An 18,041-nucleotide genomic window follows, 5' to 3' on the forward strand; every position below is an offset into this window, starting at 1 on the left:
AATTGAAGTATTCAATTTGGGTAATACTAATGAGCATTCATGATGATCGTTTCTAATGACGACATACACATATGCACTTAAACATAAGAAATGATGATATGAGCATAGTTTATGAATTTAAGCATTAAATCATTTACTTTCTTCGAGATTGGTAAACTTACTAAGATTTTGAGCACAAGCAACCAACTTCTTAGCAGCCCTAGCTTCAAATGATCCCAACCCTGCATTAGGCTTCCACCAATCCTCTGTTGCAAATATCAATTTAATCATATAATTGACTTATGAATTTTGTTGAGCATCTGGTTAGAATAAATGATGTGTTTAGACAATACGTTTAACTTGTGGCTAAGCAGTTATTTATTATGAAGTCATAAAATAATGCAAAAGGAATTAGAAATTATACCATATTTGTTCTGTTGAATAAAATAATGTTCAACCACAAAATGTTCAATAATTTAGTTTTCTCAATTTTCTTCAAGCAGCAAATGTGATTTTCCTATAATCAATTATATAAATCATTTCTTTGCCAATATCAATATGAAACATCCTTCTACACAAGAAAAATAAAAGGTTCCTTTAGATCTAAATCTTCTTGTGCTCAATTACAATTTAGATTGGTTAATGTTTACCTTGGCTATTAGGACTCGTTTCAATAGTGGTACTTATATTTAGCATTTTTATTTTTTAAATAACATTATATGACAACCTTCCACAATAATATTAACACAAGAAATACTCACACATTTTGATAGATTAAGTTGTTCTAATGTTAATGAATGAAAGTTGGCATAATTAGCTATGTGATACTTTTTCCATTGGTGTTCTTTATTTTCAAGTTTATATGATTGGTGGGAAGGGTATACCGGAAGAGTTGCAACTTGCTGACATTACAACATTAGGTGGACCATTAAGTTGCCCATTTATAACGTGTTACCTGTCTCCCTCCTTTTTCCCCTCATTGAAATTGAATTCATGTTGTCCAAAGGGTTACTTAGGAGACTTAGACTGTTGTTCCACTGGATTAGTTTTCTTGTTCATATTCTCTTTTGATTATAGAGTATGTTGGTTTGGATGATTATTCACTGTGACTGAGTTGAAACAACTTGCAGATAAACAAGTTATTGGGCTTGTGTTATTACTAAAAAAGGAATCCCTTGCACGAATGTTTGAGTCAAGTGATCATAGTCAAGTCTATTATTATGCATAAGAATATTATCAACTCCTCTAAAGTGGTTTAATCTCTTTGCAACACAAATCCACCATGTTCAAAACATTACTGATAGAGTCCATGGAAGCAAGATGCATCATGGTGAAGATTGGCACCACACTGAGTCCATCAAACACTGGACTTATACCATAGGTTATCAAACTTTTAATAACTCTATCAATATAAAAAACTAATGTAGAATTTTCTTTTAACCTAAATTAGAATAATATAGTTAGCTTCTCTATAGTTCTCCCAATTTTAGGTTTAGGTCCAGTCTATTACATATTCATTTTGATGTAGGATAATTTAATGATTACTTCTTGAAAACTTTTGAAATATAGAAACTAATTGTATCTGTTTGCAATAATACAAATTACTGACATTTTTAAAAGAAATAACTGATTTAATGAGAAATTACTTAAAAACAACAATTTCAATCAAATGTTAATTTCCTTTCGGCAAGTTAGGGAAACACATAATAAACTAAAAGGTATTTTTTTATTTATGAAAAACCAACCAAAAGGCTTAATTAGTTTAATTATGAGTTTCTAGGTATCAATTCTTTTTATTTTTGAATTTGTTCATTATTGTTATATTAGGTTCTTAACCAAAAGAAACCATTCATCGAGATTGCAATTGAAAAAAAATAATAAAAAAATGAGAAAAATTACTTTAAAAAAAATTAATGAAATCAGGGTTTAAAGAATTACTCAAATAATAATTAAAAATATTAAACAAATATGTACTTTAACTGGCTAAAATATTGATCATTAATTTTGAAAACCGATTTCATGATGTTTAAAAACTTATTTAATAATAATAAAAGATAATTTAAAAGCTAGTCATTCTTAATTTTTGAAATGGTTTCTCAACCATTCCTTTTGAATTCGTGGGAACGTGTTTACTAAAACTTGTACCAAATATGGGAAAGTGATTACTTCCCTATAAATCTTTCCTAATGCCTTGAAATTCTTAACTTGTCCATTTCTATAATGTGAAGTTTATTTTTTGTTTAAGATTTTTAGTTATAGAAAATCTTAATTGTTTTGCAAGATATTTTATATTGGTGGATGAAACGTTACATGCTATAATTTAACTAGTCCTTTAATTTTTACTAATTGTATTTTTATTGTTGTTTTAATTTGTAGTTGTTGACTTTACTAAGTGAAATGAAATCATGCATTGGTATAATCAATTTAATATCAAGCAATATTTGAAGAAGTTGTTTGACATGTAAGAATTTCCTTGATGTGATTCATATATATATATATATATATATATATATATATATATATATATACTTTTAGTTGTATTTTTTACTTATATATGCTTTATTTTTATTTATTAATTAGGGTTATATAAACCTTACATGCTCAAAGAGGATCTATGGTTTGAAAGTCTAAGTTAAGCAATATCAAGTGGACATCAATTAAGGTAGATTACAATTGTGTATTTGAAGATCAAATGATGTTGTTTTATTTGAAGGCTAATACCAATTATATTGATGTTGTCTACTTTTGGTTTTCTAGTGTCCCAAACAATCCAACGACCATGATTTTGGGTATTACATTTGTTGTTATATCAAGGAAATTGTCACATATTGTGAAGGAGGGGCAATTCCAATATATGTAAGTTATCTTGTTGTATATATAATTCATTGGTAATAGGATTTTGATTGACTAATTTAATTTAAATTTTCTTTGTTGTAGTATTTTCCTAATTGCAGATGTTAACAATATTCTGACAATCAAATCATTGAAGTCAGGGAGGATTGATGTTTTTATCTCATTAGTAAATGCTTATAGGTTTTTTTTATATTGCGATTATATAACTAAATAGGGGAGGTTAGGAACAATGTTTTGTCAAGTATTTTGGCCCCCTAGTTTTCCAAAAATGGGACATGATGGATGAGTATCGAAAATCTTAGCTCTTCCTAATTTTTTTCATGAAATTTTATACTTTTTTTAAAATATATAAACTTCATTAAGTTTTGTGTGATTATGTAAGAATTTCAATGCCCCTTCATTTCGATTTTGCTTGATTTCAAGTTCAAAGGTATTGTATGGGCATGTGAGTAAAATAATATAATTAGTTAGCATATTTAGAAAGGTGATGGATGGCTTGAATTGAAAATCTTTAACATAACAGAGTACAAGTACAATGAACATGTAAAAACTTGGAAATACTTTAAACATCATTCAAACCATTTAGGTCACGATAATTATGTTGTTTGTTTTTGTTGAGGATTTAGTGAAATTGCTCATGTCTTGTTGGTTACATTAATCACAAATTATTAATTAATTAATCAACATGGTCATCATTGTCCATTGGTGACGTAATACTATCCGTGAAATTACTCACTCTACAATCTGAATCATATTTGGTTAGTTTTTTATTAGTTGTTATAGTTGTCATAAATGTTTTCTACAGGTAACACAAAAAAGATAAGGAATGAACAAAAAATTAAATAAATTATATAAAAGTAATAATCGAACCAATACACAATGCTTGTTTCAGAAAACCCATCTATTGATGGATTAACATAGCTCTATTTATTAATGAAAATAGACAACGCTTGTTCAAACAAGCGCTATCTATTGGTGACTAGAAAAAGCACTATCTATTGATGAAAAAGTGTTGTCATAGATAACTCTTTATGTAAAAGTGTTGTTTGTTGGAAAATATAAAGATAACACTTGTCGAAACAAGCGCTATCTATAAGGTGTCATTAAACAGTATATGACATGTTAAAAGCCTTGCTCTTTTGACATGGGTTAGACCGAATGAGCAAGTTGGAGATGCCATTAAGCTTTTATGCTTTAACTTAAACAAGTCTCATAGTAGAGCTCACCTCAAGCATTTATTTGCACAAGCTTCATGAGCATTGTGTGAATGATGTGTGGATTCTCACCACATAATTGTACATGATGGTTGGCATGTTGCATTCTTGGATGCACTCAAGAGATGACTAGAAATGCTCCAACATCTTTTATGTGTGGAGGGACAAAGTCCCACATCGGGCAACCTAAGGATATTTCAAAAGTTTATAAGCATTGACTTCATAGCTTAAGTGCAAACAAATGAGACCATTGTGTATATTGAGTTCCTAACCAAGTAGTATAATGATTTTTAAGTAGAGTGTCGAACTCACGAGGAACGAAATCAGTTAAAATAAATACCTCGCGTATAAAATTCATAAGATTAGTTTCCTGAATATTGATTCCTCACATATTCATAAGATAAAATCAAGCATTAAGAGCAGAACAATAAGATAAAGTCGACAAATTTTTCATTGAAAAAAAAATCTATAAAGGATCTCAATACTAAAAGAAAAGTAGTTATTAAAGAAATAGAAAAAATGAAAAAAGAAGAAAAGAAAAGAGGACTTGGAATTCCCGAGACAAATATTCATTCAAAGAAAAAAATTTATGATAGTAAAAGGATAAAATTCGAATTTTTTTTTTGCAGATATTCCAAAGAAGAAATATTAGCTTAACTAAAAAATCACATTCTTTTTTTCAATTTTTGATGAAAAAAATATACATCGATATCTTTCTATATATCATTTGTGATCTGTGCTCTGCTCTCACCAAATTACATCCAAGTTCGAGTAGATTACATTCAATCCCAAAGAGGAAGATTAACCAATCATGGTAGCTATCAAATCCTAAGAACTAAACAAGAAGAAGAAACCAATGATCTGTGCTCTGCTTGTGGTCGCAGTTCCAGCTGTTAGGAATCCAAGTGTGAGTCTAAGTCCCACATTGAAAGTCTTCCTGGCAAAACCTGACACCAGCAAGTCTGTAGTTCTTCTCCAAAATTCCCCAGCTGGTCTACAGTTATGAATTTCCATAATATATATACAACACGAACTCTCGCTTGGGTGAGATAGAGTACTTCAGCATGAAGAAAGGGTCTCGCTTAGGCGACCCAATTCTACCTTGAGCGAGAATCACATAACTACAGAAGCTCCTTCACGAACTCTCGCTTAGGCGAGATTGGCAGCATCAAATCTCGCTTGGGCGAGAATGGCGGCAAAAGATGATCCCCACTGCACAAGCTCTTGCTTAGGCGAGATCCTTCTTCGCTTAGGCGAGATTGGCGGCCCAAGCTCTTGCTTGGGCGCAATTGCTTTGGTTTGAGCGACCCTGCAAAGTTTCTTATCTGTTTCTTGATTTCTCCTTTCACTCTTCTCGTGTTCTTTCCTCCTTCTACTTTAATTTACCTAAAAATTACACAAAATAGGGATCACGTGATTTCTTTAAGTCAAAACTTGGAAGCATGTAATTGAAACTCATTTATCTTAGATTTAGGGAGAATCAATATGAGATAACACGATTTACAAACAAAAGTGCCAAAGTTCTCTATGAATCTTTCATGATTTTTGGCACTTATCAGTATACGTAAATTGGCCTAAAGAGGATAATACACTTAAGTTGGTGTGTATTGGACTACACATGTATTTGTCAAGGAGAAACCTAGGAGAATAATGCATTCAGGCAACTGGGTGGGAATTGGGTTGCGTTTTGGCTTGGTCCAATCATAAAAGGCATCTTGTTGGGCTGTTGTACAAGTTGGCTTGTGCGTTTGTGTTGGCCTATGAGAAGATTGGATCATAGAAGACAACTAATCCATTTGGTTGGTATTTGAAGATTGACCTAAATGTCTAAATAGATTATCTCACAAAAACAAGGGCCCAAAAATACAAGCCCAATTTAAACTTCTATATACAAATAGAAACAGGTTAAGTCTATACACATTTTCTATTCCTATTTTACATTTTTAGAAAGCTTTTGGGTCTTGCCATTGGCTCGTGTCACAACCCTTTGGGTGATTTTCATCATGATGGTAACCAACCTTTGTAATTGGAGATCCCACAAATAAGGTTCATATGCATAAAAATAAGTTACTTGTTAGTTCTTTTAGCGGTGAAACTATTTTTCTTTTTTGTCATGAAAGTGCTAGATACTACTACATCACTCAGAAATTAAACTTTGTAATTAAGATTATAAGTGGTGTAAACATTTTAGTTTCTCATATTGTGACTTAGCAACGTACTATACCACATGTTCCACCACATAAACAACTTATTCGTTGATATACAACTTTCAATTTCTATAATTATGATAATTTCGAAAAGTGATTATACCCTAATAATTAAAACTATATAACTATTATATAAGATTTAACATCAAGCTTATAAAAAGACCTTTCAATTACAAAATGAATTGAAGGTTTGTTGAAGAGCATGTGAAAAAAAGAAAATCATGGTATATGCCACCTTGCTAATCTTATCCGTTCGAAATCTTCTAATATAGATTTAACAAGAAAACACAATGCTAGTATATTTTAGTTTTGTATCTACTTCTATCCCAACAAGATTTTTTTTTGGAAGAAACAATATCTCAAACGATTTTAAAATTTACAAAAAAGTAAAGTTAAAAGAAATTTAAAATTAGTAGTAATCTGGTTGCACTTGTTGATATTTTCTTCCGATCACGCACCATGTCACACGTAGTTTTAAACTCAAAAACCCACCATTTTCACCATATTTGGAAGATGGTATCACTCACGTACCTCTTGGTAAGTGTCCCATCAAACATAAAATAAGAAAAAACAACAGATTTTGGAGTCAAACTAAGGACAAAAGCAGAATTTATTAAGGAAATCCATCCATTTAAAATAGCCTCCTCCTTGAAAAACATGAGAAAATATCACGAGGCGTTGTCTGAAAAACCAGCTTTACTCTTACACTGTTATTTCATCTCTTCCCTATCGAATTTCCAACCCTTCTTTTCCTCTTTACGCACCCAAGAACAAATTTTCAAGGCTCCTCAACCCTCTCTGTTCTACCGCTCCTCTTCTTCTTATTGTACTAACTGAAATTAGGGTTTTGCTTCTGTTATCGTTGTACAATGTAGAATTGTTTTTTTTTTTTTTGTTTCAGTTTTGTAATTTTTCCTCGCTTATTTCGATTGTTCTGATTTGATGTAAATAATACAATAACAGCGAAGCAACTTTCATCTTGTAATCTAGTTTATACATCTTTGTCGCGCAATTGTATATAAATTAGGGTTAGGATTGGGGTTTATTTTTGTTTAGTTGTTGGGCGTTTGATTTGGCGGGCATGGAGAACTCGCGTAGACCGTTCGATAGATCGCGAGAGCCAGGGCCGAAGAAGCCCCGATTGATGGAAGAGCTGGATCGGGTTCCGAATTCTGGTGCGAGACAGTTTCCTCAGCTACAAATGATTTTTGGGGTTACGACGTTACCGTCTGCAAGGTTTAGAACAAACGAAAGAGACGTTGAAAGCAATGATTTTGGTCGCCGGGGTGGTGCTGGAGGTGGCGGTTATCAGCCCCAGCCATTGCCATTTCAGGAGCTTGTTACTCAGTATAAGGCAGCTCTTGCAGAACTTACTTTCAACTCGAAACCGATAATTACCAACTTGACTATCATTGCAGGGGAGAACCAAGCTGCGGAGAAGGCCATTGCAGCAACTGTTTGTGCTAACATTCTAGAGGTGAACTTAGTTTATAGTACTGTGCAGCTGTTTCTCTGTTCAATTGTTGTTTTGTTAGGGATACGTTGCCAATTGCTGATTGAATTGAACGGATAGAAAAGGAAAGGAATTTTTATTGTGTTGGTGATCCTGATAGAAAATTGTTGTAACATACTTGGAATTGAAAAGGAAACCGGGTTCCTGATATTGTGATAAATTGTGTCATTTCTTATGCTTTGTGGTGTGGTACAGCGTCTTTCCGAGAAAGCGGCAGTATTGTAATGTTTGCTATTAATGAAATGTGATTCTTTAGTGTTATTACTGTTGTAGAAGTTGTCTGGTGATTGGGGAAAGAGTTGCAGTTGCCATGGGAAGAGAAAAACATGTTTGGAGATATGGGCTTTATTATAATTTTCCAATTTCATTTCATTGGTCCACTCAACGATTGGCGTATATGAAGCCCTGCAATCTAAATAAAAATAAACTTGAAAAGGCTATCATTCTTCAATCTGCAAGATTATGGCGGTTTGGTAATCATTAGCAACAGACAGGCAGCATCATTAGAGAGTGGTTCACCACAGTTGACCTGGTATTTTCTTGACCAAGTATGCACAGGGGGAGATGAATCTTTAAAATAATTTAAGTGAACACGTTATGTGAGCCAAGGCATAACATTTCACTGTTGCCAATCTCATAAATGTTCTCTCTCTGTCTCCCTGTTTCCATTTCCAATGTTTGTAATATACATTGTACTTTTACAGTATTTTTCACTTTGTAGATCATGAGCCAATGCATCGTTTCAAGTTTTACCTCTCTAGTTGTTTCTTTTTAGTTTTTTTTTTTTTTTTTTTTTTTCCTTTTGGGTGGGGTGGCGGGGTGTTATATTTTAGACAGAATTTGTATAGCCAAAGACATTGTAATTTTATCATTTCATTTTTCTACTTGTAGATTTGCTTTGATTGAGCGACTTACATGTACCATGTAATTTATGATAACAGAGATGTATCCCTTTAAAATCAATTTGAATCAAATAGTGGAAGGAACCATTGGTATTTAATTTAATCTTGGAGGTTGAATATCACATTCTTTTTATAGGAATGGAGACGTTTCATATTTCCTGAGTTTCCAAAAAAAATGCTGTAATACATCTTGTACATTGTTAAGACTTTTGTTATATGTTGCACTTGTTCAATCAAAATGACCAATAAAAATGTTTATCCTGTTTTTTGTGTTTGTTTACTTTTGTTATTTGTCTCCTTACTATGAGACCTTGACTGTTAGAGGAACTAGAACTAAGGAATGAAGTAACTAACAATTTTGGACAGTTGTGACATTTTAGTGAAACTTCTATGTAATTTTAGATCCAATTGCTGTTGATATACTATTTCTAGATTTTCATTTTATTTACTGCTATTTTCCAAGTGCGAGTAGAATATTATTGGTTTCTGTTACTTTACACACGCAAGCTGTCTTTTTCTTGCTCTTTGGTCATTATTCTTTTTGTAATACTGAAAAAGGGTCTTTTTTCATTAGTTGAGTTAATGAATTTCCAGGTTCCTAGTGATCAAAAGCTGCCATCACTTTATCTTTTAGACAGTATTGTTAAGAATATTGGGCGGGACTATATAAAATACTTCGCTGCCAGGCTACCTGAGGTCAGACATTTATTCTTCTTTTTAGCCTGTTGTTGATTTCGTTTTTCCTCTCTTGTAATCATCATCTTGTACTTGTCTATGACAAATACGTTAAGTAGTTATGTTATGCAAGTACTCAAATGCTGCATGTCTTTGCGATTTTAGATGTCTATTTTTATGTTGATAGTTTCTAATTACTCCTTTACATATTAGGTATTCTGCAAAGCATACAGACAGGTTGATCCTTCAGTCCATCAAAGTATGAGGCATCTTTTTGGAACTTGGAAAGGAGTCTTTCCTCCTCAGACCCTTCAGATTATTGAGAAAGAATTGGGCTTCACTTCTGCAGTCAATAGCTCATCTGCTTCTGCTTCACTCAGGAGTGATTCACAGTCACAACGTCCACCTCATAGTATTCATGTTAATCCCAAGTATTTAGAAAGACAACGTCTACAGCAGTCCAGCAGGGTGTGTGAAATGATTGCACCTTGATTTATCCTTTAAAGTTTTAGAACATTGAATTGGTTCGGATAGGTCAAGTTACAAAAGACAGAATTTATTTTGTGATGAATTGGATTATGAATTCATTCCATGATGAAAATGGCTTTGGATATATTATATGGATTAATTGAAAAACTTTAACTCTTCTTATCATTAACATTTTTTTGATTGACAATATGTCTTGTGTGATATCGTAGACAACTTGACTTTATACATCTAGTCAACCAACTCTAGCTTGGCTGCATTAACTTGGAAACATTGAACTCTTCCCCCGGTTGGGATGGGTTTCTTAGAGCTAACTGTCACTGTTCTATAGATATTATCCATACAATGATTGCCTTGCAGAGCTAATAATTTAACTGTTATAGCAAAAGACATTTTACATGTTAGTTGTCATATCCTTTCTTATTTCACATCCCTAGTGCTTAATTCTTTTGGCATCTACTTTTTCTGTCTTGAAGACTAAAGGAGTTGATGATATGACTGGAGCAATTTCAAACTCAAATGATGACCAAGAGATGCCTGGTAGAACTTTAGGTGTTTTACGACCATGGGTGGATCCTAATGTTACAGTTAGCGTCAATTCATGTGAAGTAAAGTTTCTTTCCCCTTATTCCATTCACTGTCAGTTGTCATGATTTAATGTGCTAATCTACAATGCAGAATGATCCTCGTGCTCGAAGAGATGCATTCAATGATTCTGCTCCAGAAAAGAGCACTGGTGCATCCTATGGAAGCAATGACTTTGGTTCCAATGTTTCAAGGAATTTAGGCTTGGGTATCAGCCGACCTGGTGGTAGGGTGACTGAGTCTGGACATGACAAAGGTTGGTACAACAAATCTGGTGTTGTTGCGGGGACCATGCCTGGACAAAGAAATGGTTTGAGTCTCAAGTATAGTTTTTCAAGTACCGATGCACCAAAGTCCATGGTTTTGGATGCACATCATCAACCGGCACATAACATAACTAGCATACAGAGCAATGTGATCTCAAATAGCTGGAAAAATTCTGAGGAAGAGGAGTACACATGGGATGAGATGAACTCTGGCTTGACTGGTCACGGTACATCTGTTGTTAGCAGCTTGAGCAAAGATGCTTGGACCGCTGATGATGAGAATTTGGTAAGCTTGGTAGTAGTTGGTGATTTGGGTATCAAAATGATGCAAAATACGTTCGGAAAAGGCCAAGTCCTACATTGATTAGAGATAAAGCCCGAAGAGAGTATAAATGAGGAACAAACTGCAGGTGGCCAGGACACTCTAGTTGATACACAACCCAAGCTTATAGGACTCTTAAAATCCTAATAAAAAGAAGAAAAATAAATGAAGTTGTATCTAGAATAGGAATCACATATCCAGGACTCTGGGACCCAAATAACCCGATCCTAATTTTCTAATTGTCAGTTAAACTCCAAATCCCTAGAAACACAGATCCTTAAATTACTGACCAATTAATACAGTAATCCTGGTTTTTTCTTGGCCATTTTTCATTGTTAGCATTATGTAGCTATGCACATTAATTGTTGTGTATATTTATATATATATATTGTTTGCAGGAAGTTGAAGATCGCATCCAAGTCAGAAATGCTTTTGTGGTAAATGCTGATAGAGAAATAGGCATTGAATCTCAAGCCAATGAAAAGAAACAATTTCCTGCATCTCAGCATCATTCATCACTATCATGGCAATTGCAAGAGCAGCATTCTACTGATGAGTTGAATCGGAAGGCTGGTCACTCCAGCAGATTTGTGTCCACACTTGGTGCCATACCGTCCAATACAAATGCCTCTATTGCCAGGATGGAGAATCGGCCATACCTGTCAAGTGCAACCATAGGATTGCCAGGAATTGCAGGACCCTTTCATTCTTTGGGAGCTGAAAATCCTTCAGGGCAGTCACCTTTGCAGCGGAGGTCTCCATCACCGCCAGTAAGTGTGCACTATTCATCCTGTGCAAAATTTGGCTGAGCAAGACCTTCCCAGACACATAAGGCATCTGAATTTCTGGGGAGGTCTACAAGCCACTATATTAAAGATTCTTCAACTGCTCTTCCTCCTAATATTCAGGATTGTCACTTACAAAGATCACAATTGAAAAATTTGCAGGGTCCATTCTCTTCAACGACTTTTCAGGCAAGGCATCAGCAACAATTGGGCACTTCTCACAATGAGGTTACTGTTAAGACTGAGAAGCCACCTGTGTCCAAGGTTCCTTTAGCCAGAGAAACTAAAAGTAGCATGAGTACAGGGAATCTTCCAACTCGATTAGGTGTTCGGCCTTCACGAGCAGGTGGCCCTTCCCCTGCCACAGTAATTTCTTCAGTGTCCGCAATTGCATTACCATCTTCATTAGGTCCTTCTGGTGATAATTCATCTGCTCTTTCAAAAATGCCTAAAAGAAAGGCTGGACAACCACCTAGGTTATCTACTTTACCATCTGCTTCCTCTAATGTCAGCAGTGCCTCTGCCCAGACAACTGATACCAATAGTAGCTTAAATCCAATTGCCAACCTTTTAAGCTCTTTAGTTGCAAAAGGCTTGATATCTGCAGAAACAGAATCAACAACTAAGGTGCCCTCTGAGTTGCTGACTCGATTGGAAGAAGAAAGCGATAGCATTACCACCGGTAACTCTCTGCCTGTGGCCTCAGTTTCTGGTTCTGCAGCTGTTCCAGTTCCTTCAATCAAAGATGAGGTTGATGACACTGCAAGAACACCCATATCTTTGTGTGAATCAACCAGTCCAGGAGTTGTAAATCTCATTGGCTTTGAGTTTAAGCATGATGTATTACGAGAATTCCATTCGTCTGTAATTAGTGGATTATTTGATGATCTTCCACATCATTGCAGCATTTGTGGCTTTAGACTCAGATTCCAAAAACAGTTCAATAGACACTTGGAGTGGCATGCCACAAGGGATAGAGAAGAGGATGGTTTAACTAAGGCAACGAGATGGTATCTTAAGTCAAGTGACTGGATTGTTGGCAAGGCTGAATATGTATCAGAGAATGAGGCTGATTCTGTAAATACATATGGCAATGAAGCAGACAGAAGTCAAGAGGATGCTATGGCTGTAGCAGATGAAAACCAATGCTTGTGCGTGTTGTGCGGTGAGCTATTTGAAGATTTTTACTATGAGGAAAGTGGGGAATGGATGTTCAAAGGAGCTGTTTACTTTGCTAACTCTAATAGCAGCAGTGAGATGGGAACTGGAGATATGAGTACTGGAAGGGGTCCCATCATTCATGCAAATTGCTTATCAGATAACTTGATTTCAAGTGTCCCTGAGATGGTAAGACTTATTACTTGATATATGTGGACAGAAACGAGGTTTTCTTGTTTAAGTTCAATGTAACACACCTTTCCTATTTGAAAGACGGTGTCTACTTAAATTTTTGGTTGCTATGCTCTGGTATATCAGTGGCAGTTGAGCATTGAAAGTTAACTTGCCCTGTTACCAGATCATTTAAAATGATTGTCCTAGGTTCTCTGTTTCTCAAGTTAAAAAAACCTGTTTTGTTATTTTCTTTTACCCCACTATTTGCTTTCTTCAAATCGAAGGACTTTTGTTGCTGATAATGTCTGGACCTGTTAAATTTTACAGGGACAGGATTAAAATCAAGTTAACATTGGAGCTCTGTTGCAGCAAGAACTTTGAAGGTGAGGGAACTAAGGTTTACTTTGAATTAATCAAATCTGGTGGCTCTTAATGCTTCATTGTTTTCTAATTGGTTTCTAGAGCTGTCAAACGAATTTTGTGCACTTTTTTTTTTGTTTTCTTTAGTTTCTTTTGCACTCAGGAACGAAAAGGATATTCCTTAGTGTTCAAAGTATATATAGTGCGTTAGCTTCTGCACCTCAACTTTTGCTCATTGATGCGGTTGCATTACTTCATTTTGCTTATTGAAGTGGATTTGTGCCTTTTAAACAACATCTGGTTGTAATATGGGGCAAAGCAGTGTGGTCGTAGTAGTTATCCCAAATATTGGATGGCATTCTCTGTATCATATGAATTTCAACTATTCTGATTACCTTTTATGTGTTTTCCTTACACCCTGTCCCACGCAAGGGGTTTCGGAATTGCAGTGTTACTTTCTACCGGGACATTGCTTTCCTAATGTTATAAATTTCATTTCTATGAACAATGGTGAATGTTGATTTATATTTTTCTTGCAGAGAACTGACTGAGTTTTTCATTTTTTTGGTTTTCAATAAAGAAGAAAGATGTACCTTTCCTAATCGAATGCGGAGCCTTTATTATTTAATGTTGATTCTGCTAGGTAAATACGCCTTTTCACCCCTAGCATTTAGTTGGCGAATTATGTACTTAGAATGATATTCGCACAGCATCTATACGTTTTTGTGCAAGAAATTTCTGCAAATAATTTGCGTTTTGCTGTCATTTATTTTTGCCACTGCCAAATTTCTACATGTTACTTGTTGCACAAGAGTTGATATTAAGTTATCTTTTTTTGCATTACTTTCTGCACACTTTTTAATTGTGACCGAGTCGCATGTGAGCTGATGTGTTTCTTTGTGACCAAATTCATTGACAAAATATCAAAATGTTTATTGGAGATGATTCATTAGTCATCCAGGTGCTAATCTTGTTATTAATCAGTTAGTTAAACTATTTCAATTAGGTCGTGTCATAAATACACTCAATAACTGATACCTTATTGGTACTTTATGTTGTTTTTCTAACCTATCGGCTGCATATTTCAACTTGTTCCCCTTAAGATTGGACTAGTGGTGCTTGTGCCAATATGTAACAACAACTGGTTATTTCATTGGTCATGTGCAAAAAATTCCGTTAGGTCCAACAATTATAATTTGGGCTTCTAGAGGGATAAGGTATCCTAATTGTATGCCTTCCTTAAAAAGAAAAGGTTCAAGTGTTCCAATTTCGTGACAAGTTATATCAAGGGCTATATTATTGTATTTTCGGTAAATGAACTTGTCAAACACGAGTAAATGAACTTGTCACTGAAATTCGATTCACTCATGGTCACGAGAGTGCTGACATCGAAAATACTTTATATTGTATTTTCGGTAACTGAGTATTCTATTCGTGCAATTTTATTTCTTAATTTTAATTTTTCCATTTTGAACGAATTTTACAATATTTGTTTATTTGTTGTATGTTTTTTTTTTGCTTTCAGACTTTTCAAGTGGTGACATGTGATTAATGAAAATTTAAGTTGTCAACTTTACTGGGATGTTAACATTTTGTAGTGATGTCTAACAAGGTTTTTGAAACAAAATGCTAATGTACTATGTGTGCAAGAGACTTAAATTGCATAATTACTACATTTGAGAAACTCAATAGGTGGACTTGGAACCGATAAACACTACTGGGAAATTAAAATTACACAATGATTCAAAGACAAAAAACATTTGTTTGGGCAAAGTGACCAAGATGGTCTTGTCTACTCACAGATATGCAGGAATATATGATTTGTGAATGTACATCTTGGAAAACGTATATCCTGAAAACATTATGTTATGTAATTAATTATTTCCTTTTTCATTTCAGTGACAGGCACAACTTGAATCACGGAAAAACAGAACAAGGCTTGCTTTATTGGTTTTTATATTAGGGACTCGTACTTAATAATACTCTGCCTTGGAACCAAAGTTGAAGTCCAATTAATTCAAGGCTTGTGGTGTTGCGTGTAGATGTAATCCAAGTGGGCATCCACCATCATCCTTCTGCTACTGCACCCTTCATCCTTCACATAGCACTCCTCTGAACCCATTAACTGTATGAAATCACATCCAATTAGAGAAAGCAATTAAATTATTGGCCTTTGGTTTGGAGAAACATTTCCTGTTTTCAATCTTCTTTCTTTAAAAAGTTTGTACAAAAATAGAGAACAGAAAGTGAAAACAAAAAACAGAATTCCTCTCTTCTCTCTAGTTTTCGTAATAACTTTTGAAAACCGAAAACAAATTAAAAGAACCCAATACATTGTTATATTTAAAAATGAGAATAGAAATATAAACGGGAAGTATTTTACAGGCAATGAAGGCAATCATTCATGGTAAACAGGTTCAGTTTGGTTTTAAACTGTGTGTATGAGAAAGCAACATGCAAATGGAGATTGAGATAGGTTAAAATATTCTTACTTCTTCCATATTGTCATTTAGCTCAAAGGATGACCGAGAAATAGCGTTATCATGGACCTCCACTTCCTTCTCACCTACATCAAGTGAAGAAAGACAAATACATGAAATATAATAATATAGAATATAATATAATATAATATAATATAATATAATATAGCATGTCATATAGTTCACCTTTGGGTGGTTGAAGGAGACGAGCAGAAACTAGGAAGGAGGAAAGAAGGAGAAGAAAGAAAAGAAAAGCAAAGTGATGCTTCATTGGTTGAATATTAAGGGAGTGAGAGAGCAACAGAGAGAAGAATGAAAGCATGCAGCAAAGTAGGTGAAAGAAGGAATAAATAAATAAGTGAAAAAAGTGGTGTAGAAGGAGGGTTTGAGTCATCACGTGGTGACCCCCTCTAATAGTCCAGAAATTAGAAGCAGCTTCATGGGACCCTACCCATTTACCATCTTTGTCTTTAACTCAAAACCAACAATGGCTCCAACCTTGGTGAGGTACGTAATAGACTCTTCATTCTTTCATGTGATAACAGCATCGCATCATTTCGGTGTACAGAAGCACCATTTATCTCAGCATGAAGACACAGGAGAATAAGGATTGTCATTTTCGTTGTGGTCCAAAACCCAGCTACAAAACAAAACTAATTAAAGTGTGACCATAGCCAACAACGAAACATGACTTACACTTCCTTCGCATCTTTCAAATTGAACAAATCAATTAAATATTTTTACCATCTTTGAGAGGATGAGATCACCAATACGTATTTATTTTGCATGTATTGGATGTTCAGAGACCATCAATCTCCCCATCTCGCTGTGCCGACAGCTGTTTCCCTTTTCATACCATTATTTTTTCATTCAACTTTTTTTTTATAAATTTAATATTACTTTTCCTAAAGTTTCTTAATAAACTTGTGATGTGAATAATTTAATTTGGAAAAAACCTCATAAATTAATTTATTGAGGTTTTTAATTAAAAGTAATGTTAATCTTTTTGTGTAAGTTGTACTGAAGTGGCATTTATATAATCTTTCCTTAATGATTTTTTAGAAAAAAAAATGTATCATGATAGTTCGTAATTTTCTTATTTTTACATTTTGAATTTATCATAGAACATTAACTTGCTTTCCTTTCTTACGAATATATCAATGGTGGTGTTTAGGTTGTTAAAATAAGTTCAAATGTGTGAGTTAGTTAGACCGATGACGGGTTGAAGTCGGATTAAACTGTAAAGATATAATTTTTTTAGTATTGATCAAATTAAATTTGATTTACTTAATTTATAAGTTAATTATATTTGAGTCTGATTGTATGTAATTTATTATCAATAATTTTTTGTAACTTTTTATAATTATTTATTATTTATAATTTTTTATGATTATTTACTGTTTTTAATTATGTAGGTAGACATATTTTAATTTTTTTAAGATTAAAATGTAGTTTGATAATTTAAAAGTTTAACTTATTTGTTTATCTATACTGAGTTGACTCACTTTTAATTAAATTTATAATAAACTAATTGGTATGAATTAAGTTGTATTCCTGATCTATAATAATATCACATCAAAACATGTTATTTTAATGAATCCTTGTCATGGTCGACATACATGACATTTTGATGTTTTATTCCAAACAACTCTTCAACAAGAAGCAAACAGGGTGTAACCAATGATGTGAAGATTTGTGATGAAAGTAGAAGCAGTAAGAAAAAGACAAAGTTATAAAAACTGAGTAGACATGGTGGACCACTGATGAATTGTTGAATTAGTGAGAAGTAAAGTTATATTCTTATCTGCTCATAAAACCACTCTAAACTTTACTTTTCCTATCTATTCAAAAGCCTGTAATGTGAAACCTGTGAAACCTGCGATAACATGAATCACCATGTGCAATGCACATTTCATAAACATGTTTCTATACCAATTCTTAATTAAATTCAGAACTTCCACTCAACTTTTTCAATGTGTTTATGCAGAAATGTTCACAACAGGAGTACAAATTTCTGTGCCTTAAAAATATCATTCTTAAGTCTAAAAGGTAACATAATAGAATGGTGTTTTCATACACCGA

General features: G+C 33.8%; 2 protein-coding genes across 4 annotated transcripts; one reads left to right on the forward strand and one right to left on the reverse strand.

The window, feature by feature from the left end:
- Positions 1 to 6,828: 6,828 nt before the first annotated feature.
- LOC114192792 (polyadenylation and cleavage factor homolog 4-like) lies at positions 6,829 to 15,587 on the forward strand. 3 transcript variants are annotated; one of them, XR_003606147.1, is made up of 10 exons: positions 6,829 to 7,730; positions 9,263 to 9,364; positions 9,557 to 9,811; positions 10,306 to 10,437; positions 10,508 to 10,966; positions 11,401 to 11,772; positions 11,950 to 13,134; positions 13,447 to 13,502; positions 14,060 to 14,122; positions 15,379 to 15,489. XR_003606147.1 is itself a non-coding variant. In XM_028082607.1 (9 exons), exons 1-8 carry the CDS (start codon positions 7,335 to 7,337, stop codon positions 13,456 to 13,458), a joined length of 2,913 nt encoding a protein of 970 aa, XP_027938408.1. In that variant the 5' UTR covers positions 6,829 to 7,334; the 3' UTR covers positions 13,459 to 13,502; positions 15,379 to 15,587. The 3 variants fall into 3 exon arrangements, 1 of the variants encoding a protein (XP_027938408.1); XR_003606148.1 differs by having other exon boundaries at positions 14,063 to 14,122; XM_028082607.1 differs by lacking the exon at positions 14,060 to 14,122 and having other exon boundaries at positions 15,379 to 15,587.
- Positions 15,139 to 16,368, reverse strand: LOC114192793 (putative phytosulfokines 6). Its single transcript, XM_028082609.1, has 3 exons — positions 16,146 to 16,368; positions 15,972 to 16,045; positions 15,139 to 15,604 (listed from the first exon to the last, which is right to left on the reverse strand). The coding sequence occupies exons 1-3, from the start codon at positions 16,351 to 16,353 to the stop codon at positions 15,497 to 15,499; spliced, it is 390 nt and encodes a 129-aa protein (XP_027938410.1). The 5' UTR covers positions 16,354 to 16,368; the 3' UTR covers positions 15,139 to 15,496.
- Positions 16,369 to 18,041: the final 1,673 nt, after the last annotated feature.

This window comes from Vigna unguiculata, chromosome 7 (assembly GCF_004118075.2).
Source record: "Vigna unguiculata cultivar IT97K-499-35 chromosome 7, ASM411807v1, whole genome shotgun sequence".
Taxonomy (NCBI): domain Eukaryota; kingdom Viridiplantae; phylum Streptophyta; class Magnoliopsida; order Fabales; family Fabaceae; genus Vigna; species Vigna unguiculata.

Excerpts from the sequence above, each read along its gene's own strand:
- LOC114192792 (XM_028082607.1), top strand. The coding sequence starts at position 7,335 with ATGGAGAACTCGCGTAGACCGTTCGATAGATCGCGAGAGCCAGGGCCG. Across the intron at positions 10,967-11,400 it reads CCGCTGATGATGAGAATTTG|GAAGTTGAAGATCGCATCCA; the intron begins GTAAGCTTGGTA and ends TATTGTTTGCAG. Across the intron at positions 11,773-11,949 it reads GGAGGTCTCCATCACCGCCA|GGTCCATTCTCTTCAACGAC; the intron begins GTAAGTGTGCAC and ends AAAAATTTGCAG.
- LOC114192793 (XM_028082609.1), bottom strand. The coding sequence starts at position 16,353 with ATGACTCAAACCCTCCTTCTACACCACTTTTTTCACTTATTTATTTAT. Across the intron at positions 16,046-16,145 it reads TCTCCTTCAACCACCCAAAG|GTGAGAAGGAAGTGGAGGTC; the intron begins GTGAACTATATG and ends CACTTGATGTAG. Across the intron at positions 15,605-15,971 it reads TAAATGACAATATGGAAGAA|TTAATGGGTTCAGAGGAGTG; the intron begins GTAAGAATATTT and ends GATTTCATACAG.